At 42.0% G+C, this 27,584-nt stretch overlaps 1 protein-coding gene across 2 annotated transcripts in view; it reads left to right on the top strand.

Moving 5' to 3' along the window:
- The window catches only part of Dyrk1a (dual specificity tyrosine phosphorylation regulated kinase 1A), a 121,708-nt gene that overhangs the window by 16,728 nt on the left and 77,396 nt on the right, over nt 1-27,584 (top strand). For both annotated transcript variants that reach the window (XM_057764568.1, XM_057764569.1), the window contains exon 2: nt 25,917-26,001. In XM_057764568.1, the coding sequence (XP_057620551.1) occupies nt 25,992-26,001 (10 nt within the window). In that variant the 5' untranslated portion in view covers nt 25,917-25,991. The remainder of the gene's footprint in view (nt 1-25,916; nt 26,002-27,584) is intronic.

Genomic DNA, 27,584 nt, shown 5'->3' with positions numbered 1-27,584 from the left:
TAGTCTTATTTTCCTGTGTTTCGCTTTTCTGTTCCTTTACTCTTAGCTTTTTCTTGAGCATGTTGTCTGTGCTGCTTTTACATTGTCTGTGAAACACAGAGCTGGTGTAGCAGATGCTTATAACATTAAACAAGCAAATGTTATGTTGTCTAATATAATGCCACTCAAACTTTTTGTTGTTCATTATCATTTCCAAATGTTATATTATCTCATTTAATTGCGGTGCAGCTCTGCAAACCATTATTCATCTTCCGTAAACGCTGTTGAGCAAATTGCCCAAGGTTGCATAGCTTATAGATATGAGGTTAGACTAACAAGTGTCTGTATGCCTCTTTTAGGCTCAGTTTTAGCTGGCTCAGGTGGGGAATTAAAGCAGAAAATCATGTCCTTTGGAACCAGCATAAAATGCTTATATTCCAGCCCTGTTGGAATGGTGTGAGGGGAAGCCTCCATAGCCTCAACTACTCATTTAGATGCCACTTTAGGTTATTTTGTAGTTTGGTAGGAAGGAAGTGATTTTTTTCTGTTGTTTTCTTTAGATTTTGTCTTATGTTGTAAAATTATTATTTGTATTCAGGGCCTTTCTCAGTCCTTGGTGCTGCTATGACACTACCTGCCACAGTTATTGTGAGACGTTGAGGACTGAGTCACCAGCAGAGTCAGTGTGGTGAAGGCCTGCCTGCTTCTCCATGGTCCGGCTGTGCCCTCACATGGCAGAGGGCAGCTAGTTCATCCATACCCAGACATCTTGGGGTTTGTCTTTCTTCTAATGTTAAACAAACACAAATTAATTATGTGTGTCTCTTTGTGTATGCACATGTGTGACTATAGATGCCTATGGATTTCAGAAGAGGGAATTCTGTATTTGAGTTACAGGTTGTGAACCACCTGATGTGGGTGCTGGGAATCAAACTCAGGTCCCTCTGGAAGAGAAACAAATGCTCTTAATCACCGAGACATTGCTCCAGCTTAATCCCCAGCTCTTAGTGCTGTCAGGTTCTAAGCTCATCTTTGGAGAAGACAGCAATATTCAGAGCTGAGTACCTGGTGCTGCAGTGCAGTCGTTGTACAGACTAAAGAGCAGAGACCTAGGCATAGCGCTCGGATGGGACATCCAGATAAAGCAGTAACAGGCTCAGTGTTCAGTGCTGCTGTAGCTCTGCTTCCACAGTGGCAGTCTGAACACAGCTTCAGACAGAGGTTGAAGTGCCGTGCCTCCCTGCTTCTGTCTGTGTGTCTAGTAATCTGGAGATGGGGTTCTACCCTTCTTCTTTCTCAGCATTAGCTGTTTGGCACAAATTCCATGGCTCTGTTGACATGAGAAGGCAGGATTCACAGCCTCTCTTTCAATTAAAGAAGTCATCATTTCAGAGGAGAGACTGTTAGTGCAGAATAGTTTCCAAACAACTTCATTGTGATTTCCCCATATTGTTGTTATACAAAATGTCGGGGTTGCTTGTTGCTGCTTAACAAACCGTCACAGTGACGTAAGCCACAGTACTTATTGTTTGCTTAATTCCAGTTTGGGCAGGATTATTTCCATTCCACATGGTGTCTGCTGTCACTGTACAGTCCAAGTTGTCTAAGCCTTCACTTGTGTGTGTTCCTGTCATCTCCATAGTGCCCTTTTCCTCACTATCTGGAATTTCTCACAGTTAGTCTCAGGCAGTTGGGCTTCTACGGAGTGACTGCTTCCAGAGGTGCTGGAGCTGGAGCTACCAGGGCATGTTGGAGTTCGTTTCTGGAAGCAGGCCACTTTCCCATATTCTCTGATCATATGGCAGGTCAGTCTCAGGGGAGGGGACCGTACAAGGTATGGCTATTGCAAGAGTGGTTGGTTTGAGCCAGTGGACGTTCTCTGACATAATGAAAGGTGACACTTTGTGCTGACCTGTTCCAAGATTTCATTACACAATGATGTAAGTGTATCAGCTTTTAGCTGTAAGTATATTGAAAAAGCCATATAATTAGTGTAATTTCAAATTCAATTAAATTGTATATTTGTAATTTTGATAGAATTCATAAGCACAGATTTAGGACTAGGGCAGAGGTGATCCTGAGTACTTTAATGGGCTTCTCAGCTCCAACTTACATGTCAAAGCACCATACTATAAGATAAAAGCCAGGCTGTGTAGTTCATCAAATAAACCACCTCTTGGGTCATGTTGCAATCCATAAAACACCTCAGGTATTCCCACAGTGAGCTATGCTGTCTTTGTACAGGGAAAGGAAGGCTAGACGCTTTAGACCTGCACACTCTCCAGCTCTTAAGGGTGAGCCAAGGCGCTGCCTGCTCCACACAATACCCAGGAGATGCCCCCTCAGAGGCAGGTTCCTGTCCGGTGTGTTGTTCAGCCATGGCTGCCTCTTCCAGGGAGTAAGGCCAGTCCTGTGTCTGCTCCTGCACAGTGAGGGAGGAGAGAAGACTGGCCCGTGCCCAGGTCCTGTAGGAAGGGAATGGAATAGTGTTGACATCTGGTTGCTGGCTTCTCTCTTTGCTTTGAGCTGGATACATCTAGAAATGCTTCCCAGGAGCCGGTGAGTGCTGAGGACAGGGATGACAGACATAGGAGGGTGATTTTTAACCTATTCTCTTTTATAAGAAGACTACCAAAATACCTGTAAGTGTATAGTCTAGTTAGTAGCATGACACTGAGGGTGGAGGGAAGGAATAGACAACTGAGGGCTGTGTTCAGTGTTTTTGTTTCTTCCTGCTGTGCTTTCAAGTTGTCCTGGCTGTCACTCTCTTGTGTAGAGACTTAGAGAGTCTGGTGGGTAGTCTTCTAAGCAGTTTCAGTGTCCAGAAATTTGTTAGGGAATTTTGTACCGCACGAGAGGTACCCTTGTGAAGGGAGTTAGTTGCACTAGGCACCTAAACCATAGTGTATTCTGACCAACAGCCACGCTGCTGGAGCAGGTATTTGAGGTCAAGGTGGGGTGGGGGTCTGCCTCAGTTGTTCATTTTTTAAAAATCTCATTCTGCTTTCATCTGTGGGAAGGGTGTCTGTGCAGGAAAGCACAAGGGCTGTGTCCTGAGCTCTAAAGTGGCCTAATTCTGTTTATGGGGAGACACATGGTCATTTCCCCTGAATAGCAGATGGGAAGTTATCAGGAAAGTGCTTGGCCATGAAGTCAAACTAGGTGGACGGTTTGGTGTCAGTGTTTTGCCTGTGTGTGTGTGTGTGTGTGTGTAAGTGTGCACACATGTGCATGCGCATGTGTGATGCCTGTAGAGGTGAGAAGAAAACATTTGATCCTCTGGAACTGGAATTATGGATGATAGTGAGCAGCCATGTGGTGCTGGGAACTGAACCCATGTCCTTTACAAATGCCCTTGAATGCGGAGCCATCTCTTCAGTGCCACCTCCTTCTCACCATCTTCTTTTTAAACCAGTTATGGATTTCACACAAGGTAAATTATTTTGGCAGGTAGTACATAAAAATGCTAAGAATGGGGTAATGAAAGATATTTGAAGTTAATTAAAAATATATAATTTACCAAACCTGACTATATATGTTTGCCTCATGAAGCGTTGTGCAACCTTCTATGTAGATAGATACACATTTAGTCTCTGCAGTGGAGGACCTCTTGTGAGCCTGCCTAGAAAACCTTCCTGAATGCCATCCAGACTTCTGGACTCTGGGTTCTTACCATAAATTCCCAATTTGGCCACATGTCAAGATTGCCTAGGGATCTTGTTCAGTTTGTAGGCTCAGGCTGTGCCCTCAGGAGATTGTGATGGTTCTGTCTCAGAATCTGAATTTTTAACAAGCCCCTCAGGGTGATTCGGATGGAGCTGTCAGTAGTGTGGAAACCACTTCCATAGATAGTTGGTGTGTCATTTTCTCATACGAAAGTGCTTCATTACCTCATAGGCTGAGAGAACACGAAATGGGCTGTTTCTGAAGTTGTTCCGTAAAAGCGTTAGGAGCTGTGTAAATGGAGTGTCTGCTGTGTGTTTGGGTGGTTTGCCCAGAGGTGAGAGGTGACACTCCACTCCCGTAGAAATCCAAGGGAACCCCAGGTAGGAGGAGAAGGACTCCGAGCCAGTGAAACCAAATCATGAATACATACTTTTGTTTTTGCATAGTTCCCATAGAATAATAGGTGACAGCTTGATGCCCTCAGTTAAATTCTTCTTGAGTGTGGTCTGCATGGAAGACTCTGAGCTTTGCTCTTTGACAAGGCCAAGCTGAGTAAGAAGCTCCTTGTCCATAAGAAAGTTGGAATCTACTAGAGGAGACTTAGCAGTTCTGATACTGCTCCTAAGAATTGCTTTCTCCAGTAACCAGAAGGAGAGCGTGTGAGGTGGTCTTTATTTCAAGAGCATACCTTGCAACAGCAGGGACAGTGTCAGGAAGCGGGAGAGCCCTTTGCTGTGCTGCGGAGCTTAACAAGGACCCAGCAGGCAAGAGGATGATGGGAAACTCTCAGAGGACCCCCTTCCTGAGGGGAAGGCAGGAGAACTAAGGCTGGGATGCAGAGTATGTGAGTAGATCTTAGTACATGCCTCCTTGTCCCAGCAGTCCTGGGAGGGGAAGAGCAGGCTCTTTTAGTGGACAGAACACAGGGTCTTGAAAATCTCGAGCAGTTTGTAATTGTGCCACCAAATCTTGATTGTAGGTATTTAAAATAAGTGGCTTTTCTTGGTGAGACAGCTCTCTAAGCCTGGACTATCTTCCTTGTCAGTGAATTAGTTTTGGTTTGGTTTTGACCAAGACTGGGTGGCTGTTAACCCATTGTGACATGAAGGGTAGAGGTCTGTGGGCTCGTTATCAAGCTGCAAGGCACAGGCAGGGAAGAGCAGTGTGAAAAGCCCGCAGCCTTTGGTAGTGAAGAGTTCGTGGCAGTTTTCCTCCATGCTTTTGAGGCTTCACTTAACGTCCTCACTCTGGCTGTTTGTATAGAATACGTGAGAGCTTCTTGACTGGTACTGTTGGAGATGGGGTAGACTAGTGTTGGACTTGACTGAGCACACTGGTGGTAGAGTTTATCCATGTCCTGGTGAAGCTGGAAGGGGCTCCCTATGAAGTACTGGTTGGAAATCACTCCAAATGAGATGGACATTAAGTGCAACTTTCCATTTAGGAACATAAAGGACCCAGGAGCACTTACGCAGGCAGAGCATCTCCTAGGAGGCATTTCTAGAGTGAATATATTGTATGAAGATTGAAATGTTTTTCTTTGCTCCTAGTATTAGCTTCCTGTGTCTGCTGTAAGATCTTAGGAAAACTTCATGACTTAAAGCAACATAGGTGTGCTTTGATAGCTTTGGAGATCGACTGTTGGATGACAGCCACTAGACTGTCATCCAGGAGGCCACAGGGCTCGTCTGTGTTTGCTTGGGAAGCCGTGGGAGAGACTCTCTTGGCTGACCTTCGGTTAGCTAGCTGGTGACTGCTAGCTAACATTCGACTGCGGCTGCGTCACGTTGGTATCTTCTGTGCCCATGTCATGTTTTGTCTTAAGGAGCATATATGATGGCATTTAGGGTTCATGGTGATAATTGTGGATGGTGTCCCCTTAAGATTGGTTACTAACCCACATCTACAAGAGCTGTTTCCCAAATAAGCTGCAGTTTCTAGGTTACAGATATCAAGATGTAAATATCCTTGAAGACGCTCTTGTAAATGGCTTGGGAGAGTAGGAAGAGTGCTTTTGAAATAGTAACTTTTTTGATAATGTATCTTGTAACTTTTCAATGTTGGCTCCATGATCCAAATTTGGAATCCAAACTGGGAGGCAGTAAGTCTGTAAGATGTCATTTATAGCACTGAAATGATGATGAGCTTCTTTTCTGTAAGTGATGGCAGTTAGTTCTTTTAGCTGGCTTAAGCTGACTGATAATTTTATACCAGGTATTTATTAAAATGAGTCTATTCAGGTGTTAGCAGCTGTAAAAGTGAGTGTAAGTTTAGGGGAATGGTACAAATGCTGGGACCTCTTGAGGACTCCTAGAGTTTGAACGCTGGGAGCCTGTAGAGAGTAGCGAGGAGTAGACAGTCGCGCTTTCCTGAAGGTTGGTGCTTGAGTCGAAGGCAAAAATAGGTTGTCTTTTAGTGGTTGTCTTCATTGTTTGGTTTTACTTTTTGAGACAGGGTTTCTCTATGTAGCCTTGGCTGTCCTGGAACTCACTCTAGACCAGATTGGCCTCAAAGAGATCTTCCTGCTTCTGCCTCCGGAGTGCTAGGATTAAAGGTGTGGCCACCACTGCCCGGCATTACCATTGTGCTCTTACTGTGCTATATTTTATGTGGTTAATTTTGGTGTAGGCTAATAGCTTATTTCAAATAAAGTATAAATAAGCATTCAGTGATGTTAAAAGATGTACATACTTAAAAGTTAAGTGTTGTGGCAGTTGGGGTACCCGCCTGTAATTTAGGACTCTGGAGGCTGAGGCAGGAGGATTGACTTCTAGAAGTTCAAGGGCACCTTGGGCTACCTAGTAGGTTCTAGGCAGTCAGGGTCCAGAATGAGACCCTTACTCAAACAATATAATAAAAAAGGTGGGCACACGTGAAATGGTGCCAGTGGAGGGCTTTTACAGTTACATGTACATCTGTTTATCCGGGCATCTACCTGATGCATGTTCTAAAATTACGTTTTCACGTGTTATTTCTCATTTTTTAAGCGAGTGACCTACCAGTGAGGTCCATGTCTGGCCCCTAAACTTGATGTGCAGATTGTCCTCTGCTTAAGCTTTGGGATGGAGAATGTGTGCAGTGTTGTCTGTGATTGCTGAGCTTTTTTGGACGTTCTCTGTGTCTTGAGGGTGTTCATACCTGCTCTTAGATGTTTGGAGCCAGAGCTGCCCCAAGTTCTGTTTTGTAGCACACGCCGCTTCTCCCGTGTGATGGCCTTTGTCCTGCTGGCTCCTCCTCAGCTCTTCCTCATGTGTACGGCTGTTCTGCATGCTCCTCTGTTTTGCACACTGAAACTTCAGCTTATACCTTACTGGGTTTTTCCTTTGGCCTGTGTTACTAAATAACTCACGGTTAATCTTTGGGAACTACTGGTTGTTTCTTAATGAAACTAATGGGAGAAAAATCATTTATGAAAATGTATCCACTTCTCTATTTCTTTTTTTAATATTTATTTATTATGTATACAATATTCTGTCTGTGTGTATGCCTGCAGGCCAGAAGAGGGCACCAGACCCCATTACAGATGGTTGTGAGCCACCATGTGGTTGCTGGGAATTGAACTCAGGCCCTTTGGAAGAGCAGGCAATGCTCTTAACCTCTGAGCCATCTCTCCAGCCCCCTTCTTCTCTATTTCTTAGTATAGATTTAAATTTCCATGTAGTTTCCTTTTTCTTTAGACTGAAGAACAGTGTCCTGTGTCATCAGCCCCCCCTTCCCCAAGACAGGGTCTCTCTTTATAACAGTCCTAGCTGTCCTGGAACTAGCTCTTGTAGATCAGGGTGGCCTTGAACTCACAGAGATCCACGTGCCTCTGCCTCCCGAGTGCTGGGATTAAACCAGCCCCCCCCCCCTTTAAGATTTATTTTATACATGAGTGTTTTGCCTACATGTATGTTCCTTATTCCCACAAAGATCAGAACAAGGTGTCATATTCCTCTGGAACTGGAGTTGTGGATGGTTGTGAGCCACTCTAGGTGCAAAGACTCCAATCCAGGTCCTCTGCCAGAGCAAAGGTGCTCTCCCTGTGAAGCTCTCTCTCCAGCCCCTGTAGAACGTTCTTTAACATTTCCTTACAGTGCAGGTAGGTCCACATAGATGTTTCTTGGTTCTTGGGAAGTTTTGTCTGCCAGTGGCTTTCTTTGTCCCCTGTTTGAATGTGAAGGCTCCTGTTGCTGTTTTGTTGGTCAGCACTCTATGCGTCTGCTTGGGAGGGCTCTGACTATGTGCAGTGCTGCTTTCTCTGCTTTGCTCCTCTGTAAGTAGTGTTGGCTTCCCTGGTTCCTTTGAAGATGCCATCTTCCTCTCTGGTTTTGAACTGTATAGGTGTGGATATGGCTATAAGTTGAGAATTGTCTGCCCCTTCATTTCTTTGGTTTCCTTTTATGTGTGTTGCACAGCATTTGATGCTCCTTGGGCCCCTGAGGCCTCAGTCTGTCCTCAAGTTTCCTGTACTTCTCTCTCTCTTTCTCTGTCTCTGTGTCTCTGTGTGTTAGAGATACACCCTTCAATAATGTTGTTGACTCTAGTACATTTTCTGATGAGGTTATTATACTCTTCAGTCTTAGAGTCTTTTTGTTATTTTCTATGGTTTAAATTTTTCTGTTGAAAACACTATATATTCACATATTAAAAATCATCATGTTCTAGCTGGACATTTGCCTTTAATCCCAGAATTCTATGGAGGTAGAGAGGTAGAAGGATTTCTATGAGTTTGGTGCCAGCCTGGTCTACATAGTGAAGACCCTGTTTCAAAACAACAACAAATAAAACAAACCACTACCATCAACCAAAACTGTGTTTTCCTCTTTAAGTTTTTAAATGTAATTCCTTATTTTTCTTTGAATGTTTAAAATAATTGCCTAAAAAATCTGTCTGCTTAATCTAGCAACGGTCACCCCAACATTGATCTTCTACTGATTTGTTGCTCCCCTTCTCATTGACTGTGGACCACATTTTTCTGCTCCATTTTTTATTTTGTTTGTTTTTTCAAGACTGTGTGTGTGTGTGTGTGTGTGTGTGTAAAACAGCTCTGGCTGTCCTGTAACCAGCTCTGTAGACCAGTCTGGCCTTGATCTCACAATGATCCGCCTGCCTCTGCCTCTCTATTGCTGGGATTAAAGGTGTGTGCCACTACCGCCTGGCTGACCTGTCTAGTCTTATGCATTCGGTTTCATTAACGGTCAATGTTTCATGGATGGGCTTTAAATCCAGTCAGAAAGTGGTTGGTTGCTCCCATAACATGTGTTGCTACTAGTACACCAATATATCTTGCAGGCAGGTTGCTGTTGTTGCTGGGCGTGTAGCTGGGTGATTGAAGATACCTTTCTCCTCCAGCGGCGTGGGTTGTACCTTCTAGTGCGACTTACAGTAGTTAGGAGGGGCGAGGTGCTTCTAGTTGGACGCCAACTAGGTTTCTTCATGTTCAGTGACATAAATGAGTGGGGTCGTCCCCAATAAGGCCTCATCTCATGTTGTGGAGGGAAACCAATCGCATTGACAGTGGCCTGTGATGTTTGGGGTGGGGCCTGTGATACCCCTTTGGGCCAGTGACTCAGGAAGAAGTAACCCATACCCTGTACTGGGGGTTTTACATGGTAGATGATGTCTACTTTGGTCTGTGTCTTTCTCTGTTTAATGGTAACTTTATTTAAATTCCTTTCTATGTTTTAGGAAACTTGTGCAGTAGTATGTTTCCATATGGCTTTTCCAATGGCCTTCAGCGTTAGCTGCCCTCCCCACATTTCCTCCTTTATCCTGCTCCCTCACCCTCCTCCTCATTTAGTCCCCCTGTTCTAGTTTCCCTTTTATCTTTTTATGACATTATACTCTATTTCCCTGCCTTGGAATATCTCCTTCCCGCTGGTCCCTTACTGGTTACCTAGCCTCTGTGGATATTCTAAATGAAAAACATATGTCTAAAGCTTAAATGCTACCATCCACATATAAGAGAAAACATGTATTTGTCTTTCTGGGTCTTGGTTACCTCACTCAGGATGATTGTGTCTAGTTCTCCCATTTACCTGCAAATCTCGGAATTTTAGTTTTCCCCCAGTGTGTAAGTGTACTGTTGTTGCATATTCGTCCACCTGTTGATGGACGTCTAGGCTCTTCAGTTCTGTCTGTTACCGAGAGAGTAGCAGTGGACATGGATGAGCTAGTGTCTTTGTAGTAAGATGTAGAGTCCTACTTGTCTATGCCCAAGATTTTGTGGTAGATCAGGTTTCATCTTTGTGAGGGACTGCTGCATGAATTTCCATGGTTCCTATACCAGTTTGCATTTCACCAGCAGTGAGTAAGTGTTTTCCTTTCTCTATTTCCTTGCCAGCATCTGCTGTCTTTTTTAAAGTTAATCTTGGCTACTCTGACTAGGGTAAGATGAAATCTCAAAGTACTTTTAATTTGCATTTCCTGATGGCTAAGGATGTTGAACATTTCTTTAGGTGTTTCTCAACCGTTTTCATTTGATCTTTTGAGAACATTCAATCCTATACTCCACGTTTTAATTGGATTGTTTGTTGTTGTTATTGTTTTGATGTTCAGGTTTTTGGTATAGTTTAGATACTAACCCTCTGTCAGCTATATAATTGTTAAAGATTTTTTCCCCATTCTGTGTTGGTTCAAATACCCAGTTTCAGGCTTTCAGAATAGTTTTGCTCTTATTGTTAGACCATTTGCAGAGTGAGTACAAAATGTGAGGGCAGGAAATAGGCTTAGTCGAAGAGACTACTTTTAAGACTTAGCTGTTCTGACTGGGCAGATGCACTAGGCAGACTAAGCATCCATAATCAGAAAATTGATACTAAGAAAGCTTCAAAGTCTGTACTTTTCTGACTTTGAGAGGTGACGTGATGCCACAAGTCTAATGCTTTATTGTGTACAAACTTTAGCTGTTTTCGTAAAATAGTTTATGTGCATTGGTGTTTTGCTTGCATGTCTGTCTGTGTGAGGGTGTCAGATCTTGGAGTTCCAGAGAGTTGTGAGCTGCCACATGGGTGCTGGGAATTGAACCATGGTCCTCTGGAAGAGCAGTCAGTGCTCTTAACCACTGAGCCATCTCTCCAGCCCCACAAACTTTAGTTTTAAGCATAGAATTACAAAGAAAAAAGTTATCACCTTTAAGCTTTGTTTATAAAGTCCATAAAAGTATAAAAGAGAGTCATCTTTAGGCTTTTCGTCCCTAAGATATCTCATGTGCAGTTATTCTAAAATCTGTCTTGAACCACTTCCGGTTGCAAGCATTTTTGATCAGGGATATTGGACCTATATTGCTTTAGTGATAAAGGCCTCTCAGACAGGACAAGTGAGATCAGGCCAGTGAACAGCTTAACAGTGCTCCTCGCCTAGTTTTGGGATCTGGCCAAGGAAATGCTCTGGGTCCTAAACTCTGCAGATGAGAGATTGCTATCCATGAAACAGCTACTTTGGATTTCTCTCTTCTGTTGTAGCCTGTTCTCCTATAGCATTGCATATTAGTTGCAGCCCAGTTGGACTCCTGGGGACCATGTACCCTACATCTTTGTATGCCATGTGTAATTATTTGGAGACACATGCTATTCTTTCAGTCTTTTGTGCTAACTCACTGATTAACTTAGAACTTCAAGACTCCCCACTCATTGTTCAAATTTTGAATCTTCTTACTAATAACCCATCCCTACCCCCAGAATTTCTTTGTGTAGCCCTGGCTGTCCTGGAACTTGTTTGTAGACCAGGCTGACTCCAAACTCACAGAGATCCACCTGCCTCTACCTTCCCAGTGCTGGGATTAAAGGTGTGTGGCACCACCGCCTGGTGTGTGTTCCACTTTGTACTCTAAAGTCCTTGGCAGGGTGGGGGATAGCTGTCTTGTCATTCTGTATCTCTGCTGCTTGACTCGTATTTAGTCTGAATGATGACGGGAATTTTACAGCATGATGACCAGATTGGTTTATAGATAGGACGCTATTGTGTGTTCTTCTGTGTGAAGTTGTATCTCAGGAGGATCGATAGGTAGACATGTAGTTGGGCTGTTGAAGTGTGTTCCCATTTGTGTGTACCTGTATCCCAGTTCAGTTCTTCCTTCTGCTGGATCGTCTCCCCAGGCCCACTGATCTGATCAGAAGGATTGCTGTCAGTCTTTGGCCATGCCACTTTGAATGTGCCCGATTCAGCTAGTCTCTGAGGCAGAGTTGTGCCAGGCCTGATTGTGCTTAGATGGGAGAAATCCTGGTAAAGGTTTCTGGGTATTCTCTTGGTGAAGGCTCATGTTCCTGTTACACGTGTATTCATACGTATTTAAGTGAAGCAGAGTATTTTGACTATTCAGTTAAAACAATGGCAGACTATCTTGCTTTTGCAATTGGTTTCATAAGCCTCTTCCGTGTTTGTATTCCTTGCCTCTTAGTAAAGGACTAAATTTTTTCTTCTTTTTCTTATTTTATAACAGGGTCTTCATAGCCGTGGAACTCACTACATAGACTAGGTTGGCACTAACGCGAGATCCACTTGCCTCTGCCTCCTGATTTCCGAGGTTGAAGGCATTTGGTACCATGTCTGGCAAAGGATTGATTTGACTGTCAGAATTAAAACCTCCCTAGCTCTAAACCTGATAATTCAATATTATTGTATAATTAATCTTCATTAAATAGGAATATTGTGCTTTTCTGTATTGATAAAGTATGGAGATAATAATAAAATGTAATATATATATATATTTTTTTAATGAAAAAAGAGTTTGGGGGCTAGGGTTGTAGCTCATCTGGGCATGTGCTCTCAAAGCCCTGGGTTGGGTCCCTAGTGGCTCACACATGTAATCTCAGGACTATAGAGACAGGAGAATCCCAAAAAGGTCATCCTTCCCTTGTAGGTTCAGGGCTAGCGTGGCGTGTATGTGAGACTGCCTGAGAACAACAGGAGTGTGGGGACTGTTAGAATCCGCAGTGGCCTGCAGCAAGAGTGCAGGAGAACTGTCGTTTTATTAGGAGGGCTAGTGCAGGTTTCCTGTGGTGAACTCAACACGAGGGTGGCTCACACATCTGAAAGGGAGTTTTGTCCTTAAGTCCCTCAACTTTGATATTAAATATTTTTTTAAACAAAAATGTATTCTCTTAAAGAAATCACAGAAATCAAAGCTTTAAGCAGGTAAATTTTTTTTTTTTTTTTTTTTTTTTTTGGTTTTTCGAGACAGGGTTTCTCTGTGGTTTTGGAGCCTGTCCTGGAACTAGCTCTTGTAGACCAGGCTGGTCTCGAACTCACAGAGATCCGCCTGCCTCTGCCTCCCAAGTGCTGGGATTAAAGGCCTGTGCCACCACCGCCCGGCAAATAATTTATTTATTATGAATACAATATTCTGTCTGTATGTAGGCCAGAAGAGGGCACCAGACCTCATTACAGATGGCTGTGAGCCACCATGTGGTTGCTGGGAATTGAACTCAGGCCCTTTGGAAGAGCAGGCAATGCTCTTAACTACTGAGCCATCTCTCCAGCCCTAAATTTTTGTTAGTGATTAAAAATCATACCTCATGGGAAATAGTTTTTTAGTCAGTTTTTGCCAGAAGAGGAGCAAACACCTCATACCTCTAAGGGTTTTGTTTAGCTCTTCTTAAAATGTCACTGAATTGTCAAGTTTCTTTAGTTTTTTTTCTAGTAGGTCACTTGTTTTTGTAGTGTGAGGATTATTGTAGTCTCACCACACACACACATACACATATAATATTTAATATAGATGCGTATGTATATTACATTTCTTTGTGTGCAGCATGTGTGTAAGTGAACATTTTTGGAAGCTAGAGGACAATTTATAGGAATCCATTATTTCCTTATCTACTGAACCATCTTGTCAGCCCCAAACACCTGTTAGAAAGAGGGTTGCTACTTATGTGAGATCATTTTTAAGTTTCCTGAGTGCTGGTTATTTATATAGAGTAGGTGATTATGAACAATAATCACCAGCAAAAATGCTGTTTTATGCTGTTTTATTGAATGAGATACAGGACTGAGACGTAGTGGACACATTCATCCCCGTCAGCTCATCTTAACTATTAACAACTTCCTTACTTTCTGAAAAGTAGACCCATGTAGATGATTTTGGAGGCAAATGGATTAATAATCATGGTTTTGTTCTCCTTTGCTCTAGTTAGCTGTGGTTGCTGAAGCCCTGCTTTCAGTGACTTGATAGTGTGCGTATAGTCACACTTAGAAGGGTGGTAGGGGTAGGTAGTCATGGGATAAAAATTTCTGTCAGCCAGGTGTAATGGCGCATACCTTTTATCCCAGCACTCGTGGATTTCTGAGTTTGTGGCCAGCCTGAAATACAAAGTTCCAGGACATCGAGGGCTGTTAGCACAGAGAAACCCTGTCTGACAGCAACAGCAACAACCCGTAGCAGCAGCAACAAAAAAGAATCTCCATGTCTAGGCAGTCACGTCCTTAGGAAAAGCACTGGTGTTGTGCTTGATGGTCTTGGGAGCAGAAGTGGATAATAAGGAAGACTTGTGGGATAGACAGAGCAAAAAGGTGGTGTTTGAGGGCTGGATGGGTGTTGGCCCATTGTGACATAATTGTGTATTTGGAAGTGAGAAGTAGAAGACAGAATAGGTGAAGGTGAAAGTGGTTTTTCATTAAAGAGTTGGTTCTTGAGCAGTGTTGCCATGAGCTGTGCAGTTGAGATTGCTTGGCGATGACCTAAGTTGCTTTGATTCACTAAAATAACAAAAACAAACAAAAACTAAAACTAGAGAGAATTTAGGTATGAGCCCTTCCTGATGTACAATTTTCTTCAAGTCATAGCAATCGTAAGGACGTAATTATTTCACGTTATTTGTAACATAGAATGTACCATAGCCTGCCATAATTTCTTTGTGGTGAGCCCTTGTATTCTAAATTTTATATTTGACAAATATAAAGCTTGTATTTTCTGTGGTAAAATGAGGTTCTTAGAGCACAAGTGGGCTGTGGAGTGGCTAGGCTGTCATTGCTTGTCAGAGTAGGAAGACTTGGGTTTGAACTCCAGCCCCATTGACAATCTGGGTTGGTTAAGTGCATGCCTGTAGTGTCAGTGCTGGGGAGGTAGGGACAGGAGGCTCACTGGGGTCTGATGGCCTGCCAGCCTGGCTGAATCAGTGAGCTCCAGGCTCAATGAACGAGCCTTTCCAAAAATTGAAGCAGAGGAACTGGAGGGACGCCACCCAAGTCCAGCTCCCAGCATACATTCACACCGGTACAAACACATGTATAAATAAGTATTTATAAATAAAATTTATAATATTTATAAATAAAGTGGAGCATATTTGATGCTGACTTCTGACCTCCACAGACACATTTGGACACAACTGCAAATATAGTGGTACACACACACACACACACCAAAGTGTGGGTCATTGCTGCTCCTGGAGGAGTACAGTGGAACTTATTTTGACAGTGTTTGTGTATACTGTGTGCACATCAGAGATCATGTGTGATGAACATGATCAAAACATGAATTGGAGCACAGAATTGAGGTTTAAGAATGATTGAGGGTATTGGTGTTCAGTTAGAAATGAGGCAGAAGTATAAAGTGTTTCTAAAGAGGATTTTGTAGTCTGTGTAAAGAAACAATAAACAAAAAACAAACCCCAAACAAGAAATGTAAGCAGCTTGAGTTTAAATTGCACAGAGGGGTTGGAGAGGTGGCTTGTGACTAAGGGTTGGCCATGGTAGGTAGTCTGTTGTGAACTGCTCTCTAGATGGATACATCCCAGAGCCTTTAGGAACACCTTTCTGCTCAGGGGAGGAAGGGCAATTAGGATGATACCAGACCTTATTGTCTTATTTTACTGTTTTCTCACTGGTTTTATATGGAGACTAGAGTGACAGTCATACTATGTGTTTAAAGTGTTGACTGGAGGACATCTCAGAACAAGAAGCAAACTGTTGTTTTGCAAGTGGAGGGTCATACCTGTGAGCAGTGTCTGTGCTGCAAGACTGAACCAGGTCCCTGAAGTCTGAATATTTAAATTAGTTGAGGTTAGTGGGATTTGAAGTATAGACTTGGCGACATTAACAAGTGTATGTGTTAGGATTATGACAGTATTACCTCATTTCCACAAAATTCTCACTGAGAGTAAAATTACAGGGGAGAGCTTTAAGGTATAAGATTTTGTTTTATCAGAAAACAAAAATTAAAAATTCATTTTTGACAACAAAGTGGAGAGGGCTTTTAACAGCTTCTCTTTGGAGGTGACTATGTTTGTATATATCATGCTGGTTCTTAGATAGTTCATTTTAAATATACAGATAGTAATTGCATTGGTGTGGGACAATGCTCTTGTACCCTGTAAAGATTCATCACTTGTATTGGTTTAATAAAACGCTGATTGGCCAGGAAGTGTAGGGGGGTGACCAGACTAGGAGAATTGTGGGAAGAGGAAAGGCAGAGATGCAGTTGTTAGCCACATGTAGAGGGAGCAAGATGAGAGTGCTGCACTGAGGAAAGGTACCGAGCCATGTGGCTAAACGTGGGAAGAGTTACGGGTCAATTTAAGTTGTAAGAAAGCAGTATATAATTAACATAAGTGTGTTTCTTTGGGACTGAACGGCCGCGGGACCAAATGGGACAGAAACTACTTTATAGTCCACCTTTTCCCTCCTTTCAGAACAGCGTTTTCATTGCTGTCATTCCAGTGCCCCAGTCTGTTCACTGAATGTCTTTGAGAGATCACCCAATGGTGGATGTCACTGTGTGCTAAGTATACAACAGTCGTTGGAGCATGCTGATAGGAAATACTTATTCAGACCGGACGGTAGGATAGCTGTCAACTGGATGGGGAGGGGATTTGAAGCGGTGGTGTTGAAGATTAGAATACATACTAGGTAAGGAAGCTACAAAGTTTAGATTGGTGAAGGGACCAGTTCAGAAAGTGGTAAATATATCTTATGAGATGTGATGGCTACCAGTTATAGAAGGTTAAATCTGGATTGGAAGTCATTTGTTATTGAAGGTATGTGTAGCAGCCATATGCATGCTGAACCTGGGGAAAGTAATAAGGTAGCCCCCATCAGAGCTTTGCACAGAGAGCCTCTGGGGTTGGGACTAGTGTCCAAAGCCAGATGTAAGCTCTGCTTCTTTGGGAACTAAAGTAGGAAGATCACTAGTTCAAGGTCTTTTAAGTATACGGAGTGACTTGAGGGTCATCCTGGGCAACTTAGTGAGACCCCGTCTTAAGCAGAAAAAAAATAAATAAAAAGAAGGCTGCGGTTATAGTCATAGCTCAGTGCTAGAGTGCCTGCCTAATGTGCAGGAGGCTGGAGGGTCAGTCCTGGGTATCCGAAAAGAGAATTTTGGATATGTTTTTTGGTTTCTTGAATCAGAATCTTTGAGGTGTAGCATTAAGTTTGGTTTGAAGACCCACTTGTAGTATTGATGCACCATCAGGCCCTGAAAGTGCATAACCCTAGAGGTCATTGGTATTACCTCCAGTTTGAAGTAAGGACCCTGAGTCAGAGTGGTTAAAATGGGCATGGAGAAGAGATGGAAAGGCAGTGGGATAACCTGCAACAATTAAAAAGATTTATGTATATATATGTGTATGTGTGCCATGTGTGTGCATGAGATCACAAGAGGCGTTACATACTCTGGACCTGGAGTTTCAGGTCGCTGTGAGCTGCCATGTGGGTCCTGGAAACTGAACGTAGGTGCTCTGGAACAGCAGCAGATGCTCTTAATCATTGAACTATCAATCCAGCCCTGACATCTTAAAATTTATGGTCTTCATTAAAATTGTTTAGAACAGATAGAAGAAGTCGTGTGAGGAGGGATCTTGGTATACCTGCCTTTAAAATAGCTGATAGAAGCCACACTTGGTGGCCATACTTTGTGTTTAATCACAACACTTGGGAGGCTGGGGGAGGAGGATTCTACAAGTTAGGCCAGCCTGTGTTATGCAGTGAGTTTGAAGTCCTCCAAAGCAAACACATACACATACTCAGAAAGTAAAGATGTCATCGGCGACCGGTGAAGGTAGTGGGACATGGCAGTGCTGAGAACAGAGACGCAGACTTCCTACACACGTGATTAGGGCAGTGGGGTGGGGAGGGAAGAGGAGTCACCAAGCAGTTGGCAGGACTGATACCAAGTAAAAAGTTAAGCAGGAAACAAATTCAAGTATTCTTTTTGGTGGGAAAGTTGCAAGTGAAATGAACGGAGGGGAGAGTGCAGGGAAGTGACCACCCAGGGCTAGGAGGACACACAGGTATTCTGAACCTGCAAACACAGACTTTAGTCACAGGTAAGGAAGGGCGGGGTGGGAGTCCCAGGAGCTGTACTAAGCTGGCTAACCTGTCAGAGCACACTGTAAGTGAGTGATGACTAGGAACAGAGAGGAGCTTTAAACAGCACCACACTTAGAGGATGGCCAGTAATTCCTAGTCTGCCTTTGAACCACTGATGAGAGCGTTAGATTTGAGTAGAGGCAGGAGGTGTGTGTAATTAAGGGTCTTGGTGGAAGTGGCCCAGCTGATAATTGCCTCAGTTGTGTTCTTGTAGGGTAATCGGAAGTCCTACTACATCTGGGACTAGGACAAGTTGGTTCTCTGGAGAGGATTATTCTCTAGAGTACAGCTTTTCCTTCATGGATAATTGCTCTCTCTGGGGAAGGAGGTTTGGGATGCTGTGCTTTTCTTGGAATCCAGGGTGACTCGGAGTTCAGGAGGGAAGTCAGGAACAGAACACAGAAAAAAGCATCCAGTAAGCTGCCTCAGTTACTCTTCCCTTTGTTCCTTGTCATCCTGAAGGAATGAGATAGGTTAGGAGTCACCAGCATTTAGACTCACACTCTGAGTCATTTACATGTAGACATGTCGAGCTAATTAGGTGACCCAGAGTAAAGGAGACAGCCGTAAAACAAAGCAGAGATGCTGTGATTGCTGCTGCTTTAGTTACCTTGTAGACCCAAGTGGGACGCCACTATTTTTAGCAGTAGCAGCTTCCAGAGTGTGGTTACAGTAGCACTTCTCTGTGAAAGTGTAGCATGGAAAGTAAACTACACTCTCTGCAATGGTTTGTGTTATTTCTGGGCCTTGTTTTTCTCTATTTCTTAAGAACTAAGATAAATAAAAGCAATGATTTATTAAACTTAACACATAATTATGTGTATAAAAGTATACATAGCCAACTAAGTATACATGCATGTCCTTATGTAAATTAATTGTAATATTTTATATATAAAAATTATATATGTGAATTTATTGTACTTGTAGACCATCTTATTTAGAGATACCAGTGCAATCAGGGTAGAGTGGGAAGTTCATGTGTCTGTCCTAGAAACTGGGTTGGAGAAGGACCTGTAGGCTGTGATTGAACATGTTCGTTCTACATGCCTTCTATTTGACAGGCAATGCTCTGTTTAGGAAGCATATTCACGAGTGATTACCTAGGTGTTCAGATTAGGGAGAAAAATGCGATAGATTGCATGAAACTCACTCTGAAGCTTGTTTGAATACAGAGAACCTACAGACCATCTGCCACCTCTTTTAAGTTCTTAGGACCTAGAATGTAAGAGAAAGTGTGAGCACATAATTTGTAGGTGGTATCTGTAAGTAAGCATGCCAGGGGAGAAGTTTAAAATACTTTGCTCTGTCTGTTCTGTTCATATCACTCTGCCCTTAATTCCTGTTAGAAGATGAGTAAAAGCAGGCACCAAATTTCAGGATTTCATAGTAGTGAAAAAGTGGAAACCACCTACCCAGGGGTGTTTGCTAGACTGCATCCAGGTCTGTTCAGTAGGAGGTGTGACTCTATTGGAAACAATGTGGATATATTCTGTTCAGTTTTTAAAATTTACTTTTTAATTTTTTGTTGTGTATATCTGCTTGTGTCTGTATTGTATATATGCCTCATATGCCAGGTGCCTGTGGAAGCCGGAAGAGGGTGTTGGAGCTCCCTAAGTGCGTGCTGGGAACCAAACTTAGGTTCTCTGCAAAAGTAGCCAGCATGTATTATTCTTTACTGCGGAGGCATTCTCTAACCGTTCAAGTAAACTCTAAATAGAAAGATACACAAATTTTACAAGAGGAGCAGAAACGGCATCACCAGTCAATTTTTTTTGGTGAATTTTAGTTTCCTTTTTATATTTAATATCCTTTAAAAATAAAATAAAGTTAATTTATATAAACGTGGTAAGAAGATTTGAAGTTTTAAATTTGAAACAGAGAATAGATTCATTCTTAAGCAGTTCTACCTTCTGAATGGCATAAGTATGCATGACAGGTCGGGCTGACGGCACGATCGGCTTCTAAGGACCACACTTGTGATGAGGTGGGCTGTAGCAGGGGCAGGTCATGGGCTGGTGGTGACGTTCATTGACCAAGGTGAAGGATGCAGGAGATGACATTCTTCTCTGTCCTTGAGGCAGGTGATGGGAAATGGTAAATTCAGTTTAACATGGACCAAGAGCACTGGTTTTGAGTCTGAAACTTAATGTTTCTCCCATGCATATGTCTGATTTGGAGCGTTTTAGTTTTTTGGGTCCTAGTTTTCTTATGTGTAACAATGAATGTGATAGTGTGACTTATGTAATTAATGGGGGTTAAATGAGTGAAAAAGATGCCTTGTGCAGTGAATCCTAACAGGGAGATTAGAGTTTACTGGGCCGTTGGGAATGTGGGCCTTGAACTTGAAGAGATGTGAGCGAAGGGCCACCTGGGACTTGTAGATGTGCATATGGCGGGGCCTTCTCCTGGCATCGGCTTTATATATGGTCGTTCTGGTAACGGCAGTTAGGGGCCTTGAAAGCTTCGTGCTCTGAATTCACAATCAAGAGAACAAATGCATTAATAGACTGGAAACTCCATCTAAATCTGCAGGTGCCTTTTAGTGTGTTTGCATGGACTGAGAGAAGATGAAGGGGAGCAAGCAGAGCAGGGCATTATGGGTGGGTCATGTATTTGAAGTTGTCACTTTGCACTTAGTGACCCTGTAGAAGAGGATCCCCAGAGCTCATGTGTGCATTAGGTAGGTGGTTTGCCTTGGAGCCTTTCCCTCTCCTCTGCTGTATTCACTGTGGTGTCTAGATACTTAGTGCCTGATTTGTTGAAATAGCTTAGCCTTTTTCCTAGCGCTTAGGTCAGGAACCTGTTGTTCTCATGATTTTAGCAACCCACACTTTTTGCTCGGGCACTCACCATTCCTCATTCCAGGGTGCTGTTGGAATAGAACAATCCAAGACCCGTGCTTACAGTATTTGTGGATTGTCTGGTTGTTTAGTGTCACTGATTGGCTTCTTACCCCTACCCCTTTTTTCTCATTTGGTGGATTTTTTTTAAGGTGATAGAAGGATTATGTGGCAATCTGCTATATGTTTGAATTAAAATTTTATTACTAGTTTGGGAACAGTTGATACTCCATTTTCCGAGTTAAAATTTTTTAACTTGCTAATTTATTACTTTAGGACTTTTTTCTTTTGTGTTTGCGATAGAACAGGGTCTAAAGTCACTCTTGGACAGATTCTTGTATCTTTGCAATTTTCTCAATTGTTTCATGACTTAATGGGAAGCATCTTGAGGTGTGGAGAACTTTGGTACATGACCGGAGTTTTTAAATAGTGGGGCCTTTGACCTGTTAGTCTCCTTGACCCTTACTTTCCACATCTGTAAAGTGGAAGTGAAGCTGCTTCCTTGTTGGGTATGTTAGCATGCACTAACGTGTGAGCTGCGTGGTGGGTGCGTGCTGTGTGTCAGCATGCACTAATGTGTGAGCTGCGTGGTAGGTGTGTGCTGTATGTCGGCATTATGCTTTTCCTCGTAGTTTCATTAATAATGTTGGCATGGTAGTGCCTACTACAGTCTTTTGGGTTTTCCTTTTAAAAAAGGAGCTGTGATTGTTTTCTGGAGGTTTTGATAAATGTTCTTGTTTTTCTGGATTTCACTTGCAGTCCCCTGCTAGTGTAATTGCTTTTTTTGTAATACCACTTGATCATCTTATTGGGAATTAGAGCTATGGATTGTTTCCTCTTCTGTGCTAAGTATCAAGACAATGGCATTTCTTTGTTTCCCTTCTAATCATTTACCTAGTGTAAGTCTGGAAAATGCATTTCTAAAACTACATGGCAAAGACTTTATTTTCTTCTGCTACTTTAATCATATAAGTGAGCATGGAGAGGTGTGGGGATAACTATCAGTCACAGTGTGCAATTTTTAGAGCATCATAGCTTTAATTAGTGCGATAAAATTGTAGATCTTTTTTTCTATTTCTTTGTTTCCATGTTTGAGTATTTCATCTGCATGTATATATGTGCACCATATGCTGTCTGGAGCCTTTCAAAGTTAGCAGAGGTTGTCAGAGCCCCTGTGAGCCTACACTTGAGTGCTGGGAACTTAACCCAGATCCTCTGCAAGAACAAGTGTAAGTGTACTTAATTGCTGAGCCATCTCTCACCCCAAATTTAAGATGCTTTATACTTAATGGGATTTGCTTATTTTCAGTTGGTACCTTTGAAACCACCTAAATTATCCTTTTAAATTCCATGGTGCATCATATTTTTTTGTATAGATTAAAATTTTTTGTGAAGCATTTGTAAAGATAGATTGCATAGATGCAGTTAGAGAGCAACAGAGAACTGCGTTTGTACTAAGCCTAATAACAATGGTACCTAATTAGGTTTTGAAATTCCTTACATGATGATGTTTTAAAAATCTGCTTTTTTTGGGGGGGGGGGGTGACCAGGAGGTTCCAGCTGGTCTGGAACTCACAGAGATCTACCTGCCTGTACCTTCTGAGTGCTAGGCTCAGGGTGTGCATCATGGTGGTGCTTCTGTCTTTTGTAGCAGCTTCCCACTGCTTAGTGATTTGGAGTTAGAGACACTTGTTAGGTTGGTGTCATTGCAAACCCTTGTGGTGTTAAGGAAGGCTTTGTACCTGAAGTTGGGTTCCCTGGGCTCTGTGTTGATCTGTCCTCATCAGAGCCTGACTGCTGTGCATGCTGGCTGCCCCGTGCCCTTTGTAAACCCCTCAGATGGGCTGTGACTGCGGACACCCAGGCACTAAGCTCAGAGCCACCCTACACACCATGTGCTCCATGGCCTGTGGCTTTCTGAAGACAAGCTATAGGTTAGGTTTATTCAGAGTTCTCAGACAAATAAAGAGTTCTCAGAACCACTTACGGTGAGTTCTTGAATTGTTCATAGCTGTTGGCAGAATGTGAGCTGAAATACACTAAAAGATTTTGAGAACCAGGACAAATTCCTTCTGTATGGTTCGTGCATGGTTTTTCTCATTGTCTACTGTTGTTCTCCACAGTTCTGAGAATACTTTTATTTATGAGGGAAAAGGGACACATTGACTATATATATTTTTTAGAAATAAAAGAATGACTGTTTGAAGGCTCTTTAGAAAGAAAATCATATCCGAAGTGAGACTACAAAAAAGCCGACTGATGTTGGGATTATCTGCAGTGGATGTCTTAGGGTGCAGATTCTTTTCCTCAGTTTCCAGTAGATAGGTGATAAACCAGGAGCAAGCCGTGTGACTTCTAGGTAAACGACACCTTTTGCTAACGGCTGCTTTTCAAATGAGTGGTGGCTAATGCACGGTGTTTCTAAAAGATGTCAGAATTTGTTGTTACCTTTAGATAGTGAAATCAGTAGTGAATAAATAGGACTTTAGTTTTTATCAGCTTTTAATAAAAAGAGTACTGGAGGCTGGAGATGACTCAGCAGCAGGAAAGAGCACTAGCTGTTCTTAGAGAGGACCTAGTTTCAGTCTCAGCACCCATACAGTAACTCACAGCCTGTATCCTCCTCTGGCCTCCAAGGCCCCAGGCATGTATGGACAGGTATATATGCGGGCAAAGCCCTCAGATAACCTTAATAAAATGAAGAGACCAAAGGAATGCCGAGCCCTTGTTTTGACCTGGTCTTATAAGGCCTTCTCTAGAGGTCGTGTCATCTGTTCATGCTGAAGCTATTCAGTTTGTGAGGAAGACCCTCAGTGTTACAGGTGAACATTGTAAAGAGCTAACGTACAGCTGTAAGCACAGTTCAGAGCTAGAGAATGAATTGGCACTTTCTCTGTTGTTTTTGTAGTCCATGCCACAGAAGTTTAAAGACCTACCATGTTTGAGGGGAGAGAATTTGACTATGAAGTAAAAGTATTTAATTCCACTGATTCAGTTATTAAAAATAACAAATACATTGTGATGATTACTTTTATTGTTCATTTACTCATCTAACCATTCACCTAGGCACATACCTAGTCATACACCTAGCCATGCACCTAACCATTCAACAAGCACCTAGCCATGGACCTAGCCATACACCTATCCGTGCACCTAGCCGTACACCTTGCTGTGAATCTAACATTGTCTTGAGAAGCGGTGCTCCTTGACTTGGGTGTATCTTGGTAGCAGCAGTGTCTCACCTAGAAAGACTGTCCTTTATCAGGAGGTCAGGAATATATAGGCAGTGATTTCAGAGGAACAGGCAGTTTCCAGTTTAAAACTAATTCACAAATTCAGCCCCTGTTCTGAGTCGATCACTCACCAGTGGAGTGTTTCCTTTTGCTGTTGTTTGGAGGACAGAGTTGGACTTTCAACCTAAGAGTTCAAAAGTAGGAGAAATAAGTGAAAAACAAAATATTTATCAACAGCCGGGCGATGGTGGCGCACCCCTTTAATCCCAGCACTCGGGAGGCAGAGGCAGGCGGATCTCTGTGAGTTCGAGACCAGCCTGGTCTACAGAGCTAGTTCCAGGACAGGCTCCAAAGCCACAGAGAAACCCTGTCTCGAAAAACCAAAAAAAAAAAAAAAAAAAAAAAAAAAAAAAAAAAAAAAATTTATCAACAATAAATGGAGATTTTAAGTAAGCTATATATATATCCTTCTAGCCTAAAAATACCCTTCTTCAGACTTAGTTTTCTTATTACTTTATTACATTATTTGAATTTCTACTATTAAATTCATTTGGGCTAGTTAGCTTTACTTGTTGGGAATTGAGTTATTGATGTAAGTTGTTTCAGTCTAGATTTTTTTTTCTTTTAGCTTACCTTACATAATGGGCTACACTCAGACAGTAAAACCTTTGGATGGTGATTTCAGAACATAGAGTAAGTTTGAGAAAGGATTGCTAAAGGGCTTGACAGGGGGACATCACTGTGTAAAGTATAGGGAATTATAGGTGTCGGGAATCAAAGGACAGTTTGCTTAGATGATTTAGATTAGATAGGGTTTGTCTTTCTCACAATCTATAGTGCTGATGACTAACAATATCTTTGTGTTTGTTGGGTTGTTTCTTTGCGTTTATTTTCTTTAAAAAACTTTGTGGTTAAGAGGACTGGCTGCTCTTCTAGAGGGCCTGAGTTCAATTCCCGATACCCATATGATAGCTCACTGTTTGTAACTTAAGTTCCGAGGAATCCAACACCCTCTAAGATATGCAAGCAGACAGAATACCAATACAGTAAAATAATAAATAAATCATTTTTTAAAATTTACATTAAAAAGCTTTAAAAAAAGTTTAGCACACAAGCCTGTCTTAGGAATCAATAGGCTATGCTTATTAGTTAGTTCAGCCACCTTGACAGCTAGGCCAGCACGAGCAGCTCCTTTGGAGTCATTGGATCTCACAGTGTCACTTGTGAGTTATTCTTCAGTCTGGTGGTCTTTGCTTCTCTCCTGCTCCTGTGTGGTCCCCATCGATAGTCATGAGAGATTGCACTCACTTTCCCGCTGGTCGTCATGAAATTGTCTCAACAGTCATGAATTTAAGAAAGCCATAAATAGGAGGGCAGGGCTCTTAGAAAGTAAAAGTGGACCACTTGGAGAGCAGGGGGAGTGTTGATGAGCAGGATAACTGCATTTGAAAAATGTCTCTGAGTTTAATCTACAAATAATGTTGGTGGATTGACATGTTGACATTTGTAGCTTTTATTACCTCTGCCTTGATAGTAAGTCACTGTGGAAAGTAAATTAAAAGTTGTATTGGTGTGTGCATACTGTACAAGATCATAAAATGGTTTATTTCCTTTAGATACGTTATATAAAAGTGCATATTACTTATGCTTACTTGGTGCTTAGAAATGCCTGGAATGGTTATTGGTCATAGGCATATTTTAAAACTTTTTTTCATAATTGATTGTTATATTTTTATATGCTTGATTTTGATAAATGAATAGAAATTACTGAAATAACTGTAAATGTTAGTAAATTGACCAGTTTGGAATAATTTTATCTATGTTTTGGAGATGGTAGTTATATTAGATACTCTTCAATTAGGGGTAATTGTCTTACATCATCATTTCTTATCGTAATCTGTTTTTCTTCACACAGTGTTATAGTTTTGCCGCTGGACTCTTCCCTCCCTTCCCCCACCCCATCAGGATGCTATGAGACTTGAAGAAGACGATGCATACAGGTGACTCACATTTCGCAGTACAGTAGCGCTATGGCTGTGAGACAGTGGGGGGTTGTGGTGTGCTTTCTGGGTGGGCCTCTGGCAATGCTAAGGTTCGTGACTCTGGGACTTGGTGTCACAGTTTTAATAGTGATGCTAACAAAAGAGTAATTCTTAGCACTTGGACTTTTAAAAGCTGGTTCATACTTTTAAAGTTAAAATATTTCTGTTTTAAAAACTAATAACATTTACTTTTATGGTTAAATATGTCTCCCTGTATTTCTATGGGAGCATAGTAAATCTTCCCTGAGAATGGATGTTAAGATGATTTCAGTAAGGCTGACAGGTAAAGGTAAGAGCTGTTAGCGGAATACTTGCATGTGTGGTCCTTAAGCAGACATGGTCTGGGAGTTAGTGTTTCTTGTTCCTTCTCCTTATATTGTTTTTTGTAGTTCCCCTTCTCTTTCATCCTTATGTTATTTGAATGTATAGATGAAAACCCGAAAAGTTGTTTGGAAGTGTGTGTTTACTTCCTTCATAGTTAATTGAAGGATCTTACTGGTATTGTAAAACAGAGACTTTTCCTTCCGAGTGGCTGTGTTCAGACTGAAAAAGACAGTGTAGCCAGTGGGTCAGATGTGTTGCAGGCACTCACCTGTGTGCTTGTAGATTAGCTAGATGGGACACATTTTGTTAAAAAAAGTTACCTTTATTGGTAGATTTGAGTTTTTATTTGATTGTATTGTAAGCTTAATGTTTGAAAATGATTTCAACTGGGAAAAAGATAAATCTTGAGTGGTATCTGGTATCTGATGATGATAATTGGTATAGCTGTTGGTGATTTTCATTTTTTTGTGACCCCAATTTTCTAAAATAATTTTTCTTTTGCTTTAGAATGAGATTTTAGATGTGTCATTTTCTATGACAAAGCGTGTTTGACTATAACACTAGTAAATCAAATGGTCTGGGAAAGGAAGTTACCATGTATGTTACACGAGGGACCCACCATTTCTGGAATTATGTGGTAGCTGCTTGAGTCAGTGACTAGTTATTTCTCTGTTGTACTTGTCACACAAGCATGCATACAGACTTCCTAGGTGTGTTTGCCAGTGTTGTGGGGACGTATTCTGCTTCAGTGGCTGGTTGTTAAAATCGCCATGGTGCTGATGCTGGGCATCATCATGAAGAACCATCAGGAATGTTTACAGAAATGCTTCCTTTAGATTTTCTATACTTGGTCTTTAATGCTCCAACAGTTGAGCAGCACTGGCTCTTCCTAGGTTGCTCTAGGCTGCAGGGTATTCAGGCAGCATCTGGACTATGCCAAGCTGATGCTGTCTGCATTGTTGTAGAGGTCAGTAGGAGTAGCTTTTAGTTGTTTCGTAGTACCTGTGACTTACTGATGGGAGGTTTCCAGTTGTTCATAATCAGAGGTTTATGACGTGCTCCCAAGTAGCTGTTTCTCTTAAAGCTTTTTGGTCTCAGTAGTATTACTAGCTGGAGAGCAAATGTTGTTCTTAAGAGATACCTAATTAGCTTAGTAAGTGCTGCAAAACAAGAGAATTCTGTGGATTTACATTTGGCTTTTTTGAAATGTAACCAAT

The sequence above is a fragment of the Chionomys nivalis genome, chromosome 3 (assembly GCF_950005125.1).
Source record: "Chionomys nivalis chromosome 3, mChiNiv1.1, whole genome shotgun sequence".
In the NCBI taxonomy this organism is placed as follows: Eukaryota; Metazoa; Chordata; class Mammalia; order Rodentia; family Cricetidae; genus Chionomys; species Chionomys nivalis.
The sequence above is the reverse complement of the archived record's forward strand: the minus strand, read 5'-3'. Positions and strand labels throughout refer to the sequence as shown.